This window comes from Theropithecus gelada, chromosome 2 (assembly GCF_003255815.1).
Source record: "Theropithecus gelada isolate Dixy chromosome 2, Tgel_1.0, whole genome shotgun sequence".
NCBI classification, from domain to species: domain Eukaryota; kingdom Metazoa; phylum Chordata; class Mammalia; order Primates; family Cercopithecidae; genus Theropithecus; species Theropithecus gelada.
Genome location: NC_037669.1, coordinates 57,389,420 through 57,404,369, shown reverse-complemented (window position 1 = coordinate 57,404,369; position 14,950 = coordinate 57,389,420). Strand labels below are relative to the sequence as shown.

The following is a 14,950-nucleotide window of genomic DNA, read 5'->3' as shown; positions in this document are numbered from 1 at the left end:
TCCCTCTGCTCCACCTTGGTAACTGTATATCTTGTATTGGACAGTCTATTCCTCAAACAAGATAGGTAGAATCTTTAGGTTGCAGGAACTAGAATGACAGACCAAGAGTGATGGCTTGGTGACTTCAGCCAGAGGGAAAACTTTAAACCATTCTGTATCAGAAGCTCCATAGCCATTAGTAAAGAAAAGCTATAGTGTATGCCTAACCCAGAGAGCTGCCAAGTATATTCCAAGGCATTGTAAATACATGGCTACAACAAGATCTCTCTTAAAACTTAAGTCTCTCGTGGACAATTTTATTCTTTGTGAGCAAAATTGAATAGAAGCAAACTTCAAGACTTAATTTATGTTTTTCCCTAGCTAGAAGAATAAACAGACTCTTAGATCCTGAAAGAATCTGACTCAGCTAAGAAGAGGCAAGTCAGCAAGAAGTAACTAAATAGAATAATATCCATTTGACCTCTGCTTCTGCTGCTTTGAATTGTCTGAGAGGAGCTTCGTTTTTTGAAAGTGGCTTTGGCTCAGGACTGTCAGACTGTGTAGTGGGTTTTGCCGTTTTGATTGACTTATCCATTCCAATAGCTGAACGCATGATTGTTTTTGCTCTTCTACCTGTCGAACCACCCAGTTGCCCTATGGAATCAATAGCTGATACAGTAAGTTGGTGATGGGGCATCTAGTAGAGAAAGAGAGGAAGTGGCTTGGTAAGTGGGCCATAGAAGAGCTTCATAGCAGTAGTTGTTGACCATTGGTGGCTAAGAGAATTTGCTGGGGAACTTGAAAAAAAAAAATAACAAGACTCAGATACCGCCTACCTCAATGAGCTGGACTCTGTATTCTTTATCAGCTTTCCAAATGATTGCAATGCCCACCAAAATGTGAGACTCACTGCCCCATAGCATGGGTGTCAGAAACCAGGGTCTGGAATTAGGCAGATGTGGGTCCAAATTCTTCTCTAAGCCTTCATTTTAAACTTTAGAGTATGGATCTGAGACTACCTACTTCCTTTGGCTGATGTGACATTTTATGAGAAAATGTACATAAAATACTTCTTATTTTTGTAATTGTAATTATTCCTTTTTTATGGCCTTACAGGTAAGGGAAAACTTTGAATAAGTGTTCTGAAAGTAGGTCCATTTTTTCCCCTATGGTTCTTGATCATAGAACTCAACTTTGTAAGTTTCCAAAGTTTTTCCATGGCCACAAACAAGATACTGTGGGGGAAAGAGATGGTTAGTCTCCATTGCTGCTAGTGGATTGAAGGAAAATCGGATAGGTTAAGTGTGTACCTGCTCATGGGTCCATGACTGAGTGAGATTCATAGATTTGGGATTTGAGCCTAGGGACACTGAATCCAATCTCTTTTTCCACTCTGACTCTTGCAAGATCTTATGACTCCATACGAATATTTAAAGTCACACTGTCCTAAAGAGGAAGCTAGAGAGTTCCCTGGCCTCCTCGTTCCTGCTTATCTGGATACTCTTTATACATTGGATTGAGATTTATATTGGAGTCAGTTCACCTACAACCTCTTCAAAAACTTTTCCTTCTAATTTGAGTAGAAAGTCAATTATATAATGGGATATTGCTAAGTGAAAGGAGGTTCTTAAAATAATATTCATGGATCAGGAGTTAACACGATTAGGGATACAGAATGTGGCATAATGGTTGACCTTAGGCATGTTACTATTTCTTATAATTCTGTTTTCTCACCTACAAATGGAAATTATGCTAGTAACTACCTACCTGTCAGATTGAACTAGGAATTTAGTCATAGATTAATGCAATTAGAATATTTTTCCTCCTTCTGTTAATTTTTTTTTTTTTTTTTTTGGTTGACACACAAGAGGATCCAGTTCACTGAAACAAAGAAAAAAAGTCACTTTTATTTTTATTTCTGAATATGCCAGCAGTGCCCTGCAAGCACTGACCTTTTCATTTAACTCTGTTTAGGGTTTGATGCCTACTTTACATCCCGTACACTTGAAAACAACAGAAGAAATGTATGGTTTGCTGAATACTGGGAGGAAAACTTCAACTGCAAGTTGACGATTAGTGGGTCAAAAAAAGAAGACACAGATCGCAAATGCACAGGTAATTTAATTCTCATTGTCCTTCTCCTATTACTCTACGTGGCTAGCCCCGAAATGTCTGCATAGCTGACAGAAGGAAGCTTGGCTGGAGACAAATTGAAAAAGTAAATTAAATTTTACTAGACTGTTCAGAAAATGGAACAGGAGCATACGTCTTGCAGGACAAGAGATGTACAGACAAGAATGTATTCTTTTCTGCCTGTCTATCTAGCAGTAATTGACATTTTCAGTGATTCCTTGAATTCAGAAGGGGTCATGTTGCTTTGAATTCTCTTGTTCAGTTTCAGCCAGGGGTATGAAGTAATTTTCACATAGACAAAAATCTCTGACAAATCCCATACCATTGCCAGATTTAACTGTTACCATGGGCAGTATACTTGATTAAGGAAACAGAGTGATTGGGTTTAGAATAATGAAAATCCCAAATGATTTTCATTAATGTCTAAGTTAATGAGTTACCCACTGTTTAAAATATTCACAGCTCCTTATATATAACCTTGCAAATGAAAAATATCTGTGAATAAGTCAGAGGAAAAATCACACATTCATTTGTTTATTCACTCACTAATATTTACTGAGTGACTCCTTTCTGCTATGCACTGTGCTAGGCACTGGGGATCCGGCGGTGAGCAAACTAAGTGAGAATCTTCCTTCTATGTCGTCCAGAGTCTGGTGGAAGGAATTTGACTTTATTCAGTGATCTTGTGAACGAATTCTTAATTACAAACTGCAATCCATGTTCTGAGTGTTATGAGGGCCTGTACCTAAGGAAGTTTACTCATGTTGAAGGTAGAAGCTGTCTCAAAAGACCCTTTTGAGGGAATGATGCTTGAGTCAAGATAAAATGAAGTAATGGACATTGGCTGGTTAGGGAAGGAAAATAAGTTGGAGAATTCTGATTAAACATGGCAAATGGCTTGCAGTAGGAGGAATTTTTGTGTTTCTGAGGATGTGAAAAACAGAAAAAAACATGACTGAAGTACATGGAACAGAGAGAATGTGTGAGCCAAGGCTGCAGGTATAGAGAGATGTCCAGAACTAAGTCATTTTAGGATGTATGTGGGACTTGACTTTTATCCTTAGAGCAGTGGTAACCATGGAAGGGTGTTACACAAGGGTATGACATGATCTACTATCTTATCAACTAGACCTCTTTAAATAGCAGCTTTTACAATTCATAATGATGACCTTCAAGTATAATAAGGTAATAAGGCTAAAATATCTTATGCATGATCAAGAAGGACACATTCATGTGGGATACAGTTCTGTCTCTAGTCTGTCTTTATAACATAGCTGTTTGAATACCGGTCACCCACATGTTGTAGATTAATCCACTCAACAAGCATCTATTAATCATGTAATACATAGTATCAGGAACATCATGAAGTCTTTGAGGGTGCTTAAATGTAGTCGCAAGGAGTTTTCTGTGAAAAAGGAGAAATGAACAAGATATGACCAGAAACATGAATAAAAATAACACTATAAAATCGGTATGATGCATATATTAAAGGCATCATTCAGTCAACTGGAATATCAGATTAACCATGTTCTCCAGATCATGCTGTATAACAATAATCCAGAGATATGGTCCCTAGAATAGTGGGGGAAAAGGGAAAATATTAATTTAATATTGACTCGACCTAGGCAACACAAAGCTTTCAAGTGGAAACTGAAAAAATTAGCTTGATATCTGGATAATTTGTCTATATGACAGGGTACATTCAAGTGCACCAGAAGTATGTAGATGATTGATGACAGTTTTCCTGAGTTCTTTCTGACATTTGGTGTTCTGTAGAGTGTATGGAAGGTGGAATCGATTGATGGACGTTAGGATTGTCCCAATCTGAGGCCATACCTCTGACTTTTATGAGCTTAAACACAGGCTGTTTTATCTGGAGCCATGCTTCAGGCTGATCGTTGAGAATTTGGGTTTATACAAACTAGTAAGGTCATTATGCAAGCCTCTACCTTACAAAAATGGAAATAGAAGTGTTTGTGTCTTCCTAACTACCATGCTTCTTCCATGTGAATATTTGTAATCACATTCACTAAATTATCAGTGTACCCAAATTATTTGTATATTCTCACCTTCCTTTTTCCTTCCTCGTCACTTTTCTTTGTGATGAGCTACCATACGGAACGGAGGTAGATATTGTTACCATTTCATATCTGTTACTCTTCCACCTATGGATATGGTGGTCATATTTTATTTGTTTTTCTTGTCCTTCCTTTTTCCAAATCCAACCATACGTACATCTTTCTTTGATAGTATTCCAAAAAATACTATTTAAAAAATCTTTACATTTAAGTATTCTTCAGTTTGGAAGTGAAGAATCAGTGGGAAAGGTAACCTGGTTACATGCTTTGGTAACTAGTTTTTAAAACACTAGGACAGGCGTGTTAGAAAGGGCACCCAGATGAGCAGACTGTCTGAGTAGTCTGGCACTGAAGATCTGCACTGTGAATACAATGAGTGTTTTTATCTGAGGACTGTAGAACATAGCCCCCTTCACAGAGCTCTCTCTGTGACTTGGCTCTGCTAAGGAAAAAGGAAGTCTTATTCATATAACATTCACTCTTAAGATGTGAGCACAAATTAAAATGTAAACCTTTTTTTTTTTCTTTTGGACTGGGTAGCCTCCTTAGCCATACTAAACTATATTTGTTATATATTAGCTGCAAGTACACCAACACCGAATCAGCCATTTGACAAGTTTTAAAGATGAGGAATGAGACCCATACTATTTGGAGAGAGCAAATTCCTGAGGTCAGAGTATAACCATGAGTTCTAAAATCACAAGAAAATGCAAAGTCGTGAGAGGAATAATAATTATTGAAAAATATTCATTAAGAAACATGAGATAGGCTGTTCATACTTCATAATTTTACTTGGGGCTAGATGTGCATGAATTCTTACAGAAAATGACCTGAACAACTATGTCATCTTTATTTCTGTAAATTATCCATGTTCACTTAAAGTCTCCTCCAAGCAAGGGATTTTATCACATTCTTTAGTATTTCAAGAACATCCCTACTTTCCTTGATACCAAATCCCAGGATGTGACAATCTGAGAGCTAGACATTCTTCCTCTTACCTTCCTTCGGAGTAGCCTAATAACCATTGATATAGATCAAGCATTCGCAGTGAGCCATCCTGCTCATGGGATATGTTGGCTGTCACCACTCAGCGCAAAAGCAGTTCAGTAAGTATGTGGTTGTCCAAGCTATCACAGAAAACACAACTTCCATTTGACAGGCATTAATGCTGTTCATGCTACTTCATAGAAGCGCTACGTTTTCTCATGGAGACAGTGCTAGCTATACACACAGTCATCTCTGCTGGAGAGTTTGCCACATACCATTTATCATTTGCAGGCAGAAGGATCAGATGTGATTTTTTTTCTGGGTTGTATTTGTGTTCCCGTACCCACAGCCCACCAGCTGACTGTGTTCACCCTTGAGACTTGCCAGGATGCTGCTGGCACAAATACCAGTTTAGAGTATGACCTCTTTGGGAATAATAAGTTTCAGTGGAAATACTAAGGGTCAACGAAATAAGGAACATTACACAAATGAAGTGATATCGCTGCAAAGAGAGATTGAGGCCATCTCGGGGTCAGGAACATTATACCACAGTGGTTAAGGAACCCTTGGTTTTGGAATCAAAAAGGTCTAAGCTTCTTCTCTAAGGACATCCCTAACCACACATGCCTGTGATAGCTTAGATAACGTGTTTCTAACCTCTCAAAGTCATTTCTTATTTTTGAAGTGAGACTAGTAAAACTTTACATTCAAAATTGTTGAGTGGATTAAATGAGATAATTTAAATAAAGGGTCTGAAATTTTACTAGCACATAGTAGTAGCTAACAATGGAAATTTTCTGCTGTTCTGGGTTGAATTCAGTGGCCTGTGAGGAATACATGAAGATCTTTTTGTCTGCGTCACTTCTTAGAGATCAGGATATATATCAACTCCAATAAGAAAACAAGTACATAAATATAGACAAGAATTTTTACTGGGGTGCACACTATAGAGTGGAGTATTGAGTATCAAAGAGTTTGCAGACAGGCATCATACCATGTTATGCTATGAGTGAAACATGAAGCTCAAGGCTTAAGGAATTTTGGTGCTTTAACACAGAGTGTGTGTCCAAGGCCCAGTGACACTTGGACACACGCTGCATTATGGAGAGCATCATATCCCAAAGTTTGCTTATTTTCTTCTGAAGAGCTGTATCCTTACATAGCTAATGGCATCCCCAAGATTGTAACACTCAACATCTCATATCCCAAAGTTTGCTCATCTTCTTCTGGGAAGCTGTATCCTTACATGTCTAATAGCATCGAATATTTTAGCTCCCAAATTCATGTTTTAAACTCAGAAGGAGGTTCTGAGAACCTGAATATGTTTGCCTATGACTGAGCAACATCTTATGACTTATCAGTCATAACTCATGACTTACCCAGAACATTTGTCTAACTAATATCACCGTTCTATGAAATGCCACTTGGTGAATAGTGATTCATTAGAGTTACCTCCTTGCTGAAAAGCAGGAACTCAGCATTTACAAATCCATCATCTGATGATGGGACAATTTAACGTTCAGAGATTTGTTTTTCTTTTGAGATGACAGAAGATGAATAAATTGGTGACATACATTTTTTGCAACAAGCCTTCATAGTTCATTGCTACTGCTTTCACGTCACACAATAAGCAAATTCAGTTTTGATTTGTGTCCCTAATCAACCCCTGCTTACTGTGGAAAGATATCAAGGGCTAAAGAGCATACTCTGATAAATGTCTGCATTTCGGAAGGTCAGAATTCTTAAGCTGTGTTTTTCTTTACACTTCACTTCTCAGAGCTAATAGTTGAAGTCCTCTTTTCAGTGGAGCTAACAAAAAGCCTGTTGATAAATGCTGTTAATGAATAAACCACGTATTTCTTAAGTCTTTCATTTTCACCAGGACCCAGGCTCATTAGAGCCTATATAATTTGTTAACAAGACTATCAAGACAAAGGAATTACACTTAAAGTCAAGTGCTCAGAATATATGTGCAGAAATAATTGATGATTATGTGATTCGTTTTTATGCTCACTGTCATTTTATTATTCTATTCTGAGTTGACCTTTAATTGTCACAAAGATGTTTTATTGCAGCACCTAATTTACTTAACATGATTGAGGAATCCACAACACAATGTTATAGATAACTAATGTCTAACCCTTTGGTACTCAAAGACTTTTTTGAAACATTTTTGATGAGAAGCAATGTCAAATGTATTTTTACACCTTTGTGCTTTCTTAAATAGAGGCTTGCCACAGATTAATTATGATTTAATCTCTGTGAGCATGCATAGGATGATGTGTTTTTTTTTAAATTTTTTATTATTATTATCTTTTAAGTTCTAGGGTACATGTGCATAACGTGCAGGTTTGTTACATATGTATACTTGTGCCATGTTGGTGTGCTGCACCCATCAACTCGTCAGCACCCATCAACTCATCAGCACCCATCAACTTGTCCTTTACATCAGGTATAACTCCCAGTGCAGTCCCTCCCCCCTCCCCCCTCCCCATAATAGGCCCCGATGTGTGATGTTCCCCTTCCCGAGTCCAAGTGACTCATTGTTCAGTTCCCACCTATGAGTGAGAACATGCGGTGTTTGGTTTTCTGTTCTTGCGATAGTTTGCTGAGAATGATGGTTTCCAGCTGCATCCATGTCCCTGCAAAGGACACGAATTCATCCTTTTTTATGGTGTTAATGTGGTTCTTTGTTAAATTTTTGGTTCTCTGACTCATCTCCAAATATCGGAGTCTTGGTTGACATCTCTCTTGCTACCATCACCCTTAAATCTTCCCCTACCTACCTCCATAAATGGCTTGTTTCTAATTGTGGGAACTGGAAATGTGTCAAATTATTAAGAATTTTTGCTTGTTAATTAATTTATTTAAAAATGAGTGTTAAATAGTAAATCCTCACAGAAAGGCTAAGGTCTATAGCTTTGAGGATTTAGTAAGGCATTCTACAGCAACTGATTGGGTAAGTTTGTTAATAACATTTAGATACATGGAATACCAATTAACATAGGATTCTTCAAGTTAAAATGGTCTGAATGTCACATCTACAATCCTCATTGTTTTTGGGAAACCTCTTTAAATCCTTTTTGTAATGTAAGGTATTGAATAAAAATTCTATGCCCATAAAAGGTAATTATATTTCTAGACTTTAATTTTTCATGTGTAATTGTTAAAAATAGACTTTAGTGTAACATTAAGTCATAGTAAGTGTCATGCTAACTCTCTGGGTTTGCTTTTAAGTCACTAAAATATGAAAGTTTATCTTCTTGTATTATTTAAAAATCAATAAATTTTTTAAAGGCATTTAAGAACAAAATGTAACCTCTTTTCAAGGGAAGCATATCGCCACCTATGTTAATTGCCAATTATTCCACTGGATAATTCTGAGCGAAGATAAGCAAGATGATTAGACAATGCTTGATTCTGAGGACAGCAATTAGCATAGCCTTCTGTATGGCTTTGTATTGTAATAGGTACAAATCTCAAATCATAAAATTACTAGTGCAAAAAATTGAACTTTTGGTTATTTTCTATAACTTCACGTTGTTTTTTGAATCTCCATCCCAGTGTTTTGTAGAAATTTAATCTTTTTAAAACCCCTTATTCCACATGGTCCACAGGCCTAGACCTTAGTTACAAAGAGATTCTTTTAAAGTCCAGGACTTGAAAATTATTTGTGAGGCTTTGCTCTGAGCCTTTGGCATGCATGATTTTTCACTAGCCATGAATCCATCTCCGGGAATGCACCTTGTCCACTCCTGCCCTTAGGAGTGAAGATGTGAGGGCTACTGCCACATGGATTCTTGGTCCTGACCTCAGGGCTTCTCCAGGTACAACCATGGTTTCGATGACCTCCAGGTCGTTCCTGTGACAATGGTTACTGGAGGTTCTAGAACATAGGAGCTCTTCAGTTTTTTGTTTTTGTTTTAAAGGAGTAAAATACATTTTTTAATACTGTATTTTTAAAAAATAAGGCCAAATCCTGGGCAACATAGCAAGACTCTGTCTCTACAGACAGTAAAAAAAATAGCCAGAAGTGGTGACACATATCTGTGGTCCCAGCTACTTACATTGGGAGGCTGAGATGGAAGGATCACTTGAGCCTACGTAGTTGAGGCTGCAGTGAGCTGTGATCACGCCACTGCCTGCACTCTAGCCTGGGTGACAGAGTGAGACCTTGTCTCAAACCCCCCCCCCAAATAGGGCCATAGCAGTACAACTTTTGCTCAGTATCTATCCCTTTAGATCAGGTCAGTGAACTTTCCCTCTCAAGGGCAGGTAGTAAATATTTGAGGCATTATGGGTCAGGCTATTTCTGACACAACTACTCTGTTCCCATAACACAAGGCAACCACAATATATAAACAAATGGACAGTAAACAAATGATCCCTTGCTTTAGACCAGCCTTGCCCAACAGAACCTTTTACAATGACAGAAATATTTTATTATCCAACTACTGAGCATTTGAAACATGACTAATGCAATTAAGGAACAGACTTTTTAAATTATTTAAAATGTAAACAGCCACATGTGCCTAGTGGCAACTGTACTGACTGGCTCTGCAGAGCCTAGGAGCTCTTCAGGAGCTTATACCAGCATTTAACTTTTACATACCCTGTTAGTTTCTCTCTTCTCATCTGTCGCTCCTGAATGTCTTATTAATAGGCTGGGAGAGGAGACTAATTTAGATCCATTCAAATCCTTCCTTTTTTTTTTTTTTTTTTTTTTTGTATATGGCATACACTTCATGTCCTGAATACTTCAGTATTTTTGAAGCAGAGAGCCAAGTACTGACCACGTAACAATGGCTTTTAGAGCACAAATGTCAGTCGTTTATTTATTATTATTATTTTCTTTTTGCTTCCATTGTTCTTCTGTGTTTTATTATAACCATCCTTCCCAAAAGCAATGAAGAAGAGTTCTGAAACTACTATGGTTAGAAAATAAATGGTGGGGAAGAAATGAAAGGCACATTTGTTGATATATTAATATGTTAGAATATTATCATATGACACTAACTGAAGTACAAGCAAAGTAGATGGATGGCAAGCCAGATCGTTGATTTTACTCACAAACCTCATTTTCCCAAATCTTGACCAGATGCCCAAATGGAGACTGGATATCTTCAGCCTTATGAAATAGAGGTTTATAGATGGACCCTGCAGTAAATAAATTTTTCCTTCAGCCACCAACTCTTCAAAGCATAAAAAGGGGTCTCTACTGAATGCCATTTTAATTCAGAGCGCACTCCCTCAGTTTGTTTCTTGCCACATAGCTCTTTACATCACCCACGGCAACTGTGTTTAATTCTGTGCCGAAGCAAGCCAAGCAGTGGAACACCAACTAGAAAGCCCGGGAGTATTCAGGCAAAGCTCTTTCCATAAATGCTAGAAGCCATAATTATTTGAACTGTGTGTCATTTCTTTCTCAGTAACTCCAACAGGCAACATCTTTAAAATTGGGAGTTACGGCCTTTCCATATTCAGAAAGTCTGTCAGGCTTGGCTGTTAATGAGAAGGAATTCCTGAACTAGGGAAATTAATGCATATGCGTCTTCTCGGCAACAGTTCTTGTAAACAAAGTGCCTCTTATAAGCAATAGAAGTATTATAAATTGGATGCTTAGAATCATTTTAGTAGGTATAAGAAAGGGTTGTGGAATGACTTATCAAGTATCATCAAGCAAGTTAGAGTAGAATATAGCCTTCCTTAGAAGAGTTTCTAGCAATGGAGGCTTTCTCCCCACCACCACCACCCACCAAAGAGAAATATGGATACTAAAATCATTTTAGGTTTTTATGGTATATGCAGCATCATATTTATTTTTCTACAGAATAAAATGTGATCACAAAATAAATATCAAATATATATATATACATACAGATAAAACTTTCTAGAGCTATTCTAACTTTGTCTCCCTGATTCTGTGAAGAGGAGATCCAGGTATGTGGGCGAACACATATGGAGGCTGCTAATTTTTGCATTCTCGTCCTCAAATAGTATTTATTGTTTACCATCCTGGGCACTGAAAGCTGGGTGCTGGCTTTAAATACAGCCTCACTGGTGTAGAAACACAGTATTCAAGCTGCCTGCTTCAGTCTCACTAGTTTGTTCATGAAAGAAGTTAAGACTTGAGTCAGATTCCCTGGGTTTGAATCCCAGCTGTTTCTGTTACTGTGTCACCATGGGCAAGTTACTCAGACATTCCCAACGGTCTTTCCCATCCCCTCATCTGTAAAGCAGGGTCCCTACTATATGGGCTCATTCACAAGAATTAAATAGAGCAATACCTGGTAGGGATAGAGGGCGCCCAATGCGTTTAGGTGCCATTGTTGTGGTTGTCTTTGTTGATAGTGGTGACTGATCCTACTTTTGGCCTTCGTTTAAAAAAAAAGAAAAAAGAAAGAAAAGTCAGGCTCCTCCATGATTTAAATAGTCCATCTTTCCTTTATTTTCATATAAAGCATTATTCTTCCTTTACCTTAAATACCTATTGCCTTATATCATGCTAGGCACATAACAAAACACTTGTATATGTTTATGTTATTCTACTTGATCCCCATATCAGCCTTGTGAGATAGTCAGGGTAAGTAATGCCCTCTTTTTACAGGTTAATAAAAAAGACAACAACCTTGGAGATACTTTGTGACTTCTCTAAGAGTGTAGCTACCAACGAGAAAAATTTAATAATGCCAACAACTAAGTGCATGCACTCATTTACTCATGTACTCTGTCACTCATTTATTTACTCAACAAGTGAATGACAAGTGAGCTGCACTGGGCCAGTGTCTGTGCTGAGCCAGAGAACACAGGCAAGGTCTTTGCTTTCAGGGAGCTTTTATTCCAGTACAGGAGGCAGAAAGAAAAACCAAAAGCAGATATGGAAAATAATCACAAGTTGTGATTAGTGTGTGAAAGAAACAAGAGGCTGAGCTAGAACATAACAGTAGACAATTTTTCCAGGAATATATAGTCAGCAGAGATGATCACAGCAGCCCTGACTGTCCATGAGAGGTTATTATTTCCATTATACACATGATGAAATTGTGCTTCAGATGGATCAACCCAATGGTACATAGAGCTTATTTATCCCTATGCTGTTTCTCCTCTCATGCCTAGTTGTCTCCCAAGACCCTTGGAAAACTGAACACAAATAGATACTTTGTCATTTTTTGGTCACTTCGTAGTTTTGCTTCTGTAGCAATTTCCTCAGTCTGTGACACCCAGGCACATAAGGGCTTGTAGTAGAACATGTTTGATAATGATCCTGGATTGATCCCTTTTGGTCCGCACTGATAAACAGCTATAGTGGAGAAGTGAGCTGACCTTGTTTCTTTTCTCCTTTCTTGAAATTAAAATAGGGCAGTATTTTCCAGTTTATGTTCAAACTTTGTTATAATGATAAAAAGCTAGCCGTTTGTACAAAGAGAAAAGAGAGCTCAAACCCGTTGTCTCAAAGGCAGCATCGTTATACAAGAGGGAACTGTAGCCCTGACTATAAAATTCTCTCTGAATAGATCTCATTTGCTTGGGACCTTCTGTCCATTTAGGGTAGGGCAGACACAAGCCGGCAGTCTTGTTAAAGCAGATGGTGGAGACTGAAATTGTGTGAAACCAAGGTGGTACAAAATAATACCTTTAAGAAACTCAAAGGACTTTTGGAGCAGCAGTTGTAAATTGAGCTACCAAAGTGGTCCAATGCACTGACAGAAGTGGGCAATTTACTATGGAAGGAAAATGTTGGATTACAAGATGTGATTGCTTTCTATTAGAGAAAAAATGGAACTATTACACACAGGTTCTGGTCAAGTTTATAATAAATAGTTACGTTTTAAAATTAAATTAAATAAAAAAAAAGAATACAAAGAAAAAGATGCCAAGAACCAAGCTGAAACAGTTCTCTTTTTGTGCTGAAGTGTACAGAAATCACTACGACAAGCAGTTATTGGACTTCTAATGTCTGCCTGTATGGCTGTTAACGTGACTATAAATCATGCTTCCAGCACACACTTTATATCAATAGATTCTTTCTTTCCTTGGATGAGTTTTGAGATTGCCAAATAAGTGTTAGTGAGTTTTAAGAAGCACAAAATGTCTAGATTGGTGCTATTTTTAACATGTAAAACTAATTCCTCAATATTTAAGACATTTCTTTGGCCGTACCATATGTTGTTTCTTTCTTTTCTTTCTTTTTTTTTTTTTTTTTTTTTTTTTTTTTTTTTTTTTTTTTTTTTTTTGAGATGGAGTTTTGCTCTTGTTGCCCAGGCTGGAGTGCAATGGTGCGATTACGGCTCATCACAACCTGCATCTCCCGGGTTCAAGCAAATCTCCTGCCTCCGCCTCCCGAGTAGCTGGGATTACAGGCATGTGCCACCACACCTGGCTAATTTTGTATTTTTAGTAGAGACAGGGTTTCTCCATGTTGATCAGGTTTCTACAAGACTAAAACCTCAGCATGGTCTGTGGGGCACCTGGTAGCAAAGCCCTATCTCATACTCCTGGGACTCTGATGTTCTAGTTCTCTAGAGGTGTCTGCATTTTTCTTGCCACAGGGCCTTCGTATATGCTATTTCTCTGCCTATATTTTTTTCTTCCCAGTACAACTTTTGACAGTCACTCATCCTTCACATCTCAGTGTCAACTCTTTAAGGAAGTCTCTAATGAAGTTCCCACCACGATCTAGGGCAGGTTCCTTGCCATCTGCTCTGCCACCTTTCTGTCCTGAGAAACACACGCCTGTTTGTGACACTGTGCTCCTCAGTGTGCATATGAGGTGAATGTCTCTCTCATACTCGGCTTCAAGCTCCATCAAACAAGCTGCTCACATATCTGTTGATCCCCATCTTCACATCCCCAGCCCTAGGCCAGTATCGGGCTTAGAGTAGGAGTTTAACAAGTAGTTGTTGAGGAACTACTTGTTTTGGAACTACAAGTGGTTGTTGAGAAACCACTAATTTTACTTTCCAGGCTTAAAAACAAAAATCTGCTTTGCATAAAACATTTCAATGCAATTGATCAGACTGGAGGAGAAGGAGGAGACGATTTGTGCTTGTGTTTTCCTAAAGGTGCTCAGCTTGCTACACTTACAACACTGAAGCATCGTCTTTTGTTGCAAGACTATTCCGCACAAAGAGATTGAATCAGAGGCTGTGTAGGATCTTTTGGGCTGCATGTGATCAATGTTTCAGAAGCCCATTATGTTGTTTTCCACAAGACACAAAAAGAAATTAGCAACATCTGCATATATTTGAGTTGACAAGTGCTCTCACTTTAAGGAAAAATGTGGAAATCCCAGAATTCAATAAACTGTAATATATTAGCCATTTGTTCCTTTAAAATGAATTTACAGGAATAGAGGACTAAGAAATGTTATCAGCCTCTCAGCTTTGACCACATCTTTTCTGCATTGATCATTGTTACGTTCAGTTCTCTTATATGATGCTCTTATGTTATGAAGAATTATTGCATTTCATGTGTTATGAAGAAGAAATTACATAAATAGTTAAAACCCTAAGAGTAAAAAAAAATAAAATAACCCATGGTTACTGGGTACTTTCTTAAATGATGATGTCTCTTCCTGCAAACACCTATTCCTGTAGGTGAATTCAAATCGACAAATTAAAAAAAATTCTATTTTTGGAAGTTTTACCCTGAAGATTTTAATTTTGTGCATCTTTTGAAAAATAAGTACAGTAAGCAATATTGAACACTTTGCTATGCGTTGGTCACTCACTTAAGCACTTTGCACAGATGATAGTGATCTTCAAAAGTCCCAT

The 14,950-nt window shown here is 37.8% G+C and overlaps 1 protein-coding gene across 3 annotated transcripts in view; it reads left to right on the top strand.

The window, feature by feature from the left end:
- GRM7 (glutamate metabotropic receptor 7) overlaps positions 1 to 14,950 on the top strand; it is an 889,769-nt gene that overhangs the window by 558,851 nt on the left and 315,968 nt on the right. For all 3 annotated transcript variants that reach the window (XM_025375788.1, XM_025375787.1, XM_025375786.1), the window contains exon 5: positions 1,954 to 2,094. In XM_025375788.1, the coding sequence (XP_025231573.1) occupies positions 1,954 to 2,094 (141 nt within the window). The remainder of the gene's footprint in view (positions 1 to 1,953; positions 2,095 to 14,950) is intronic.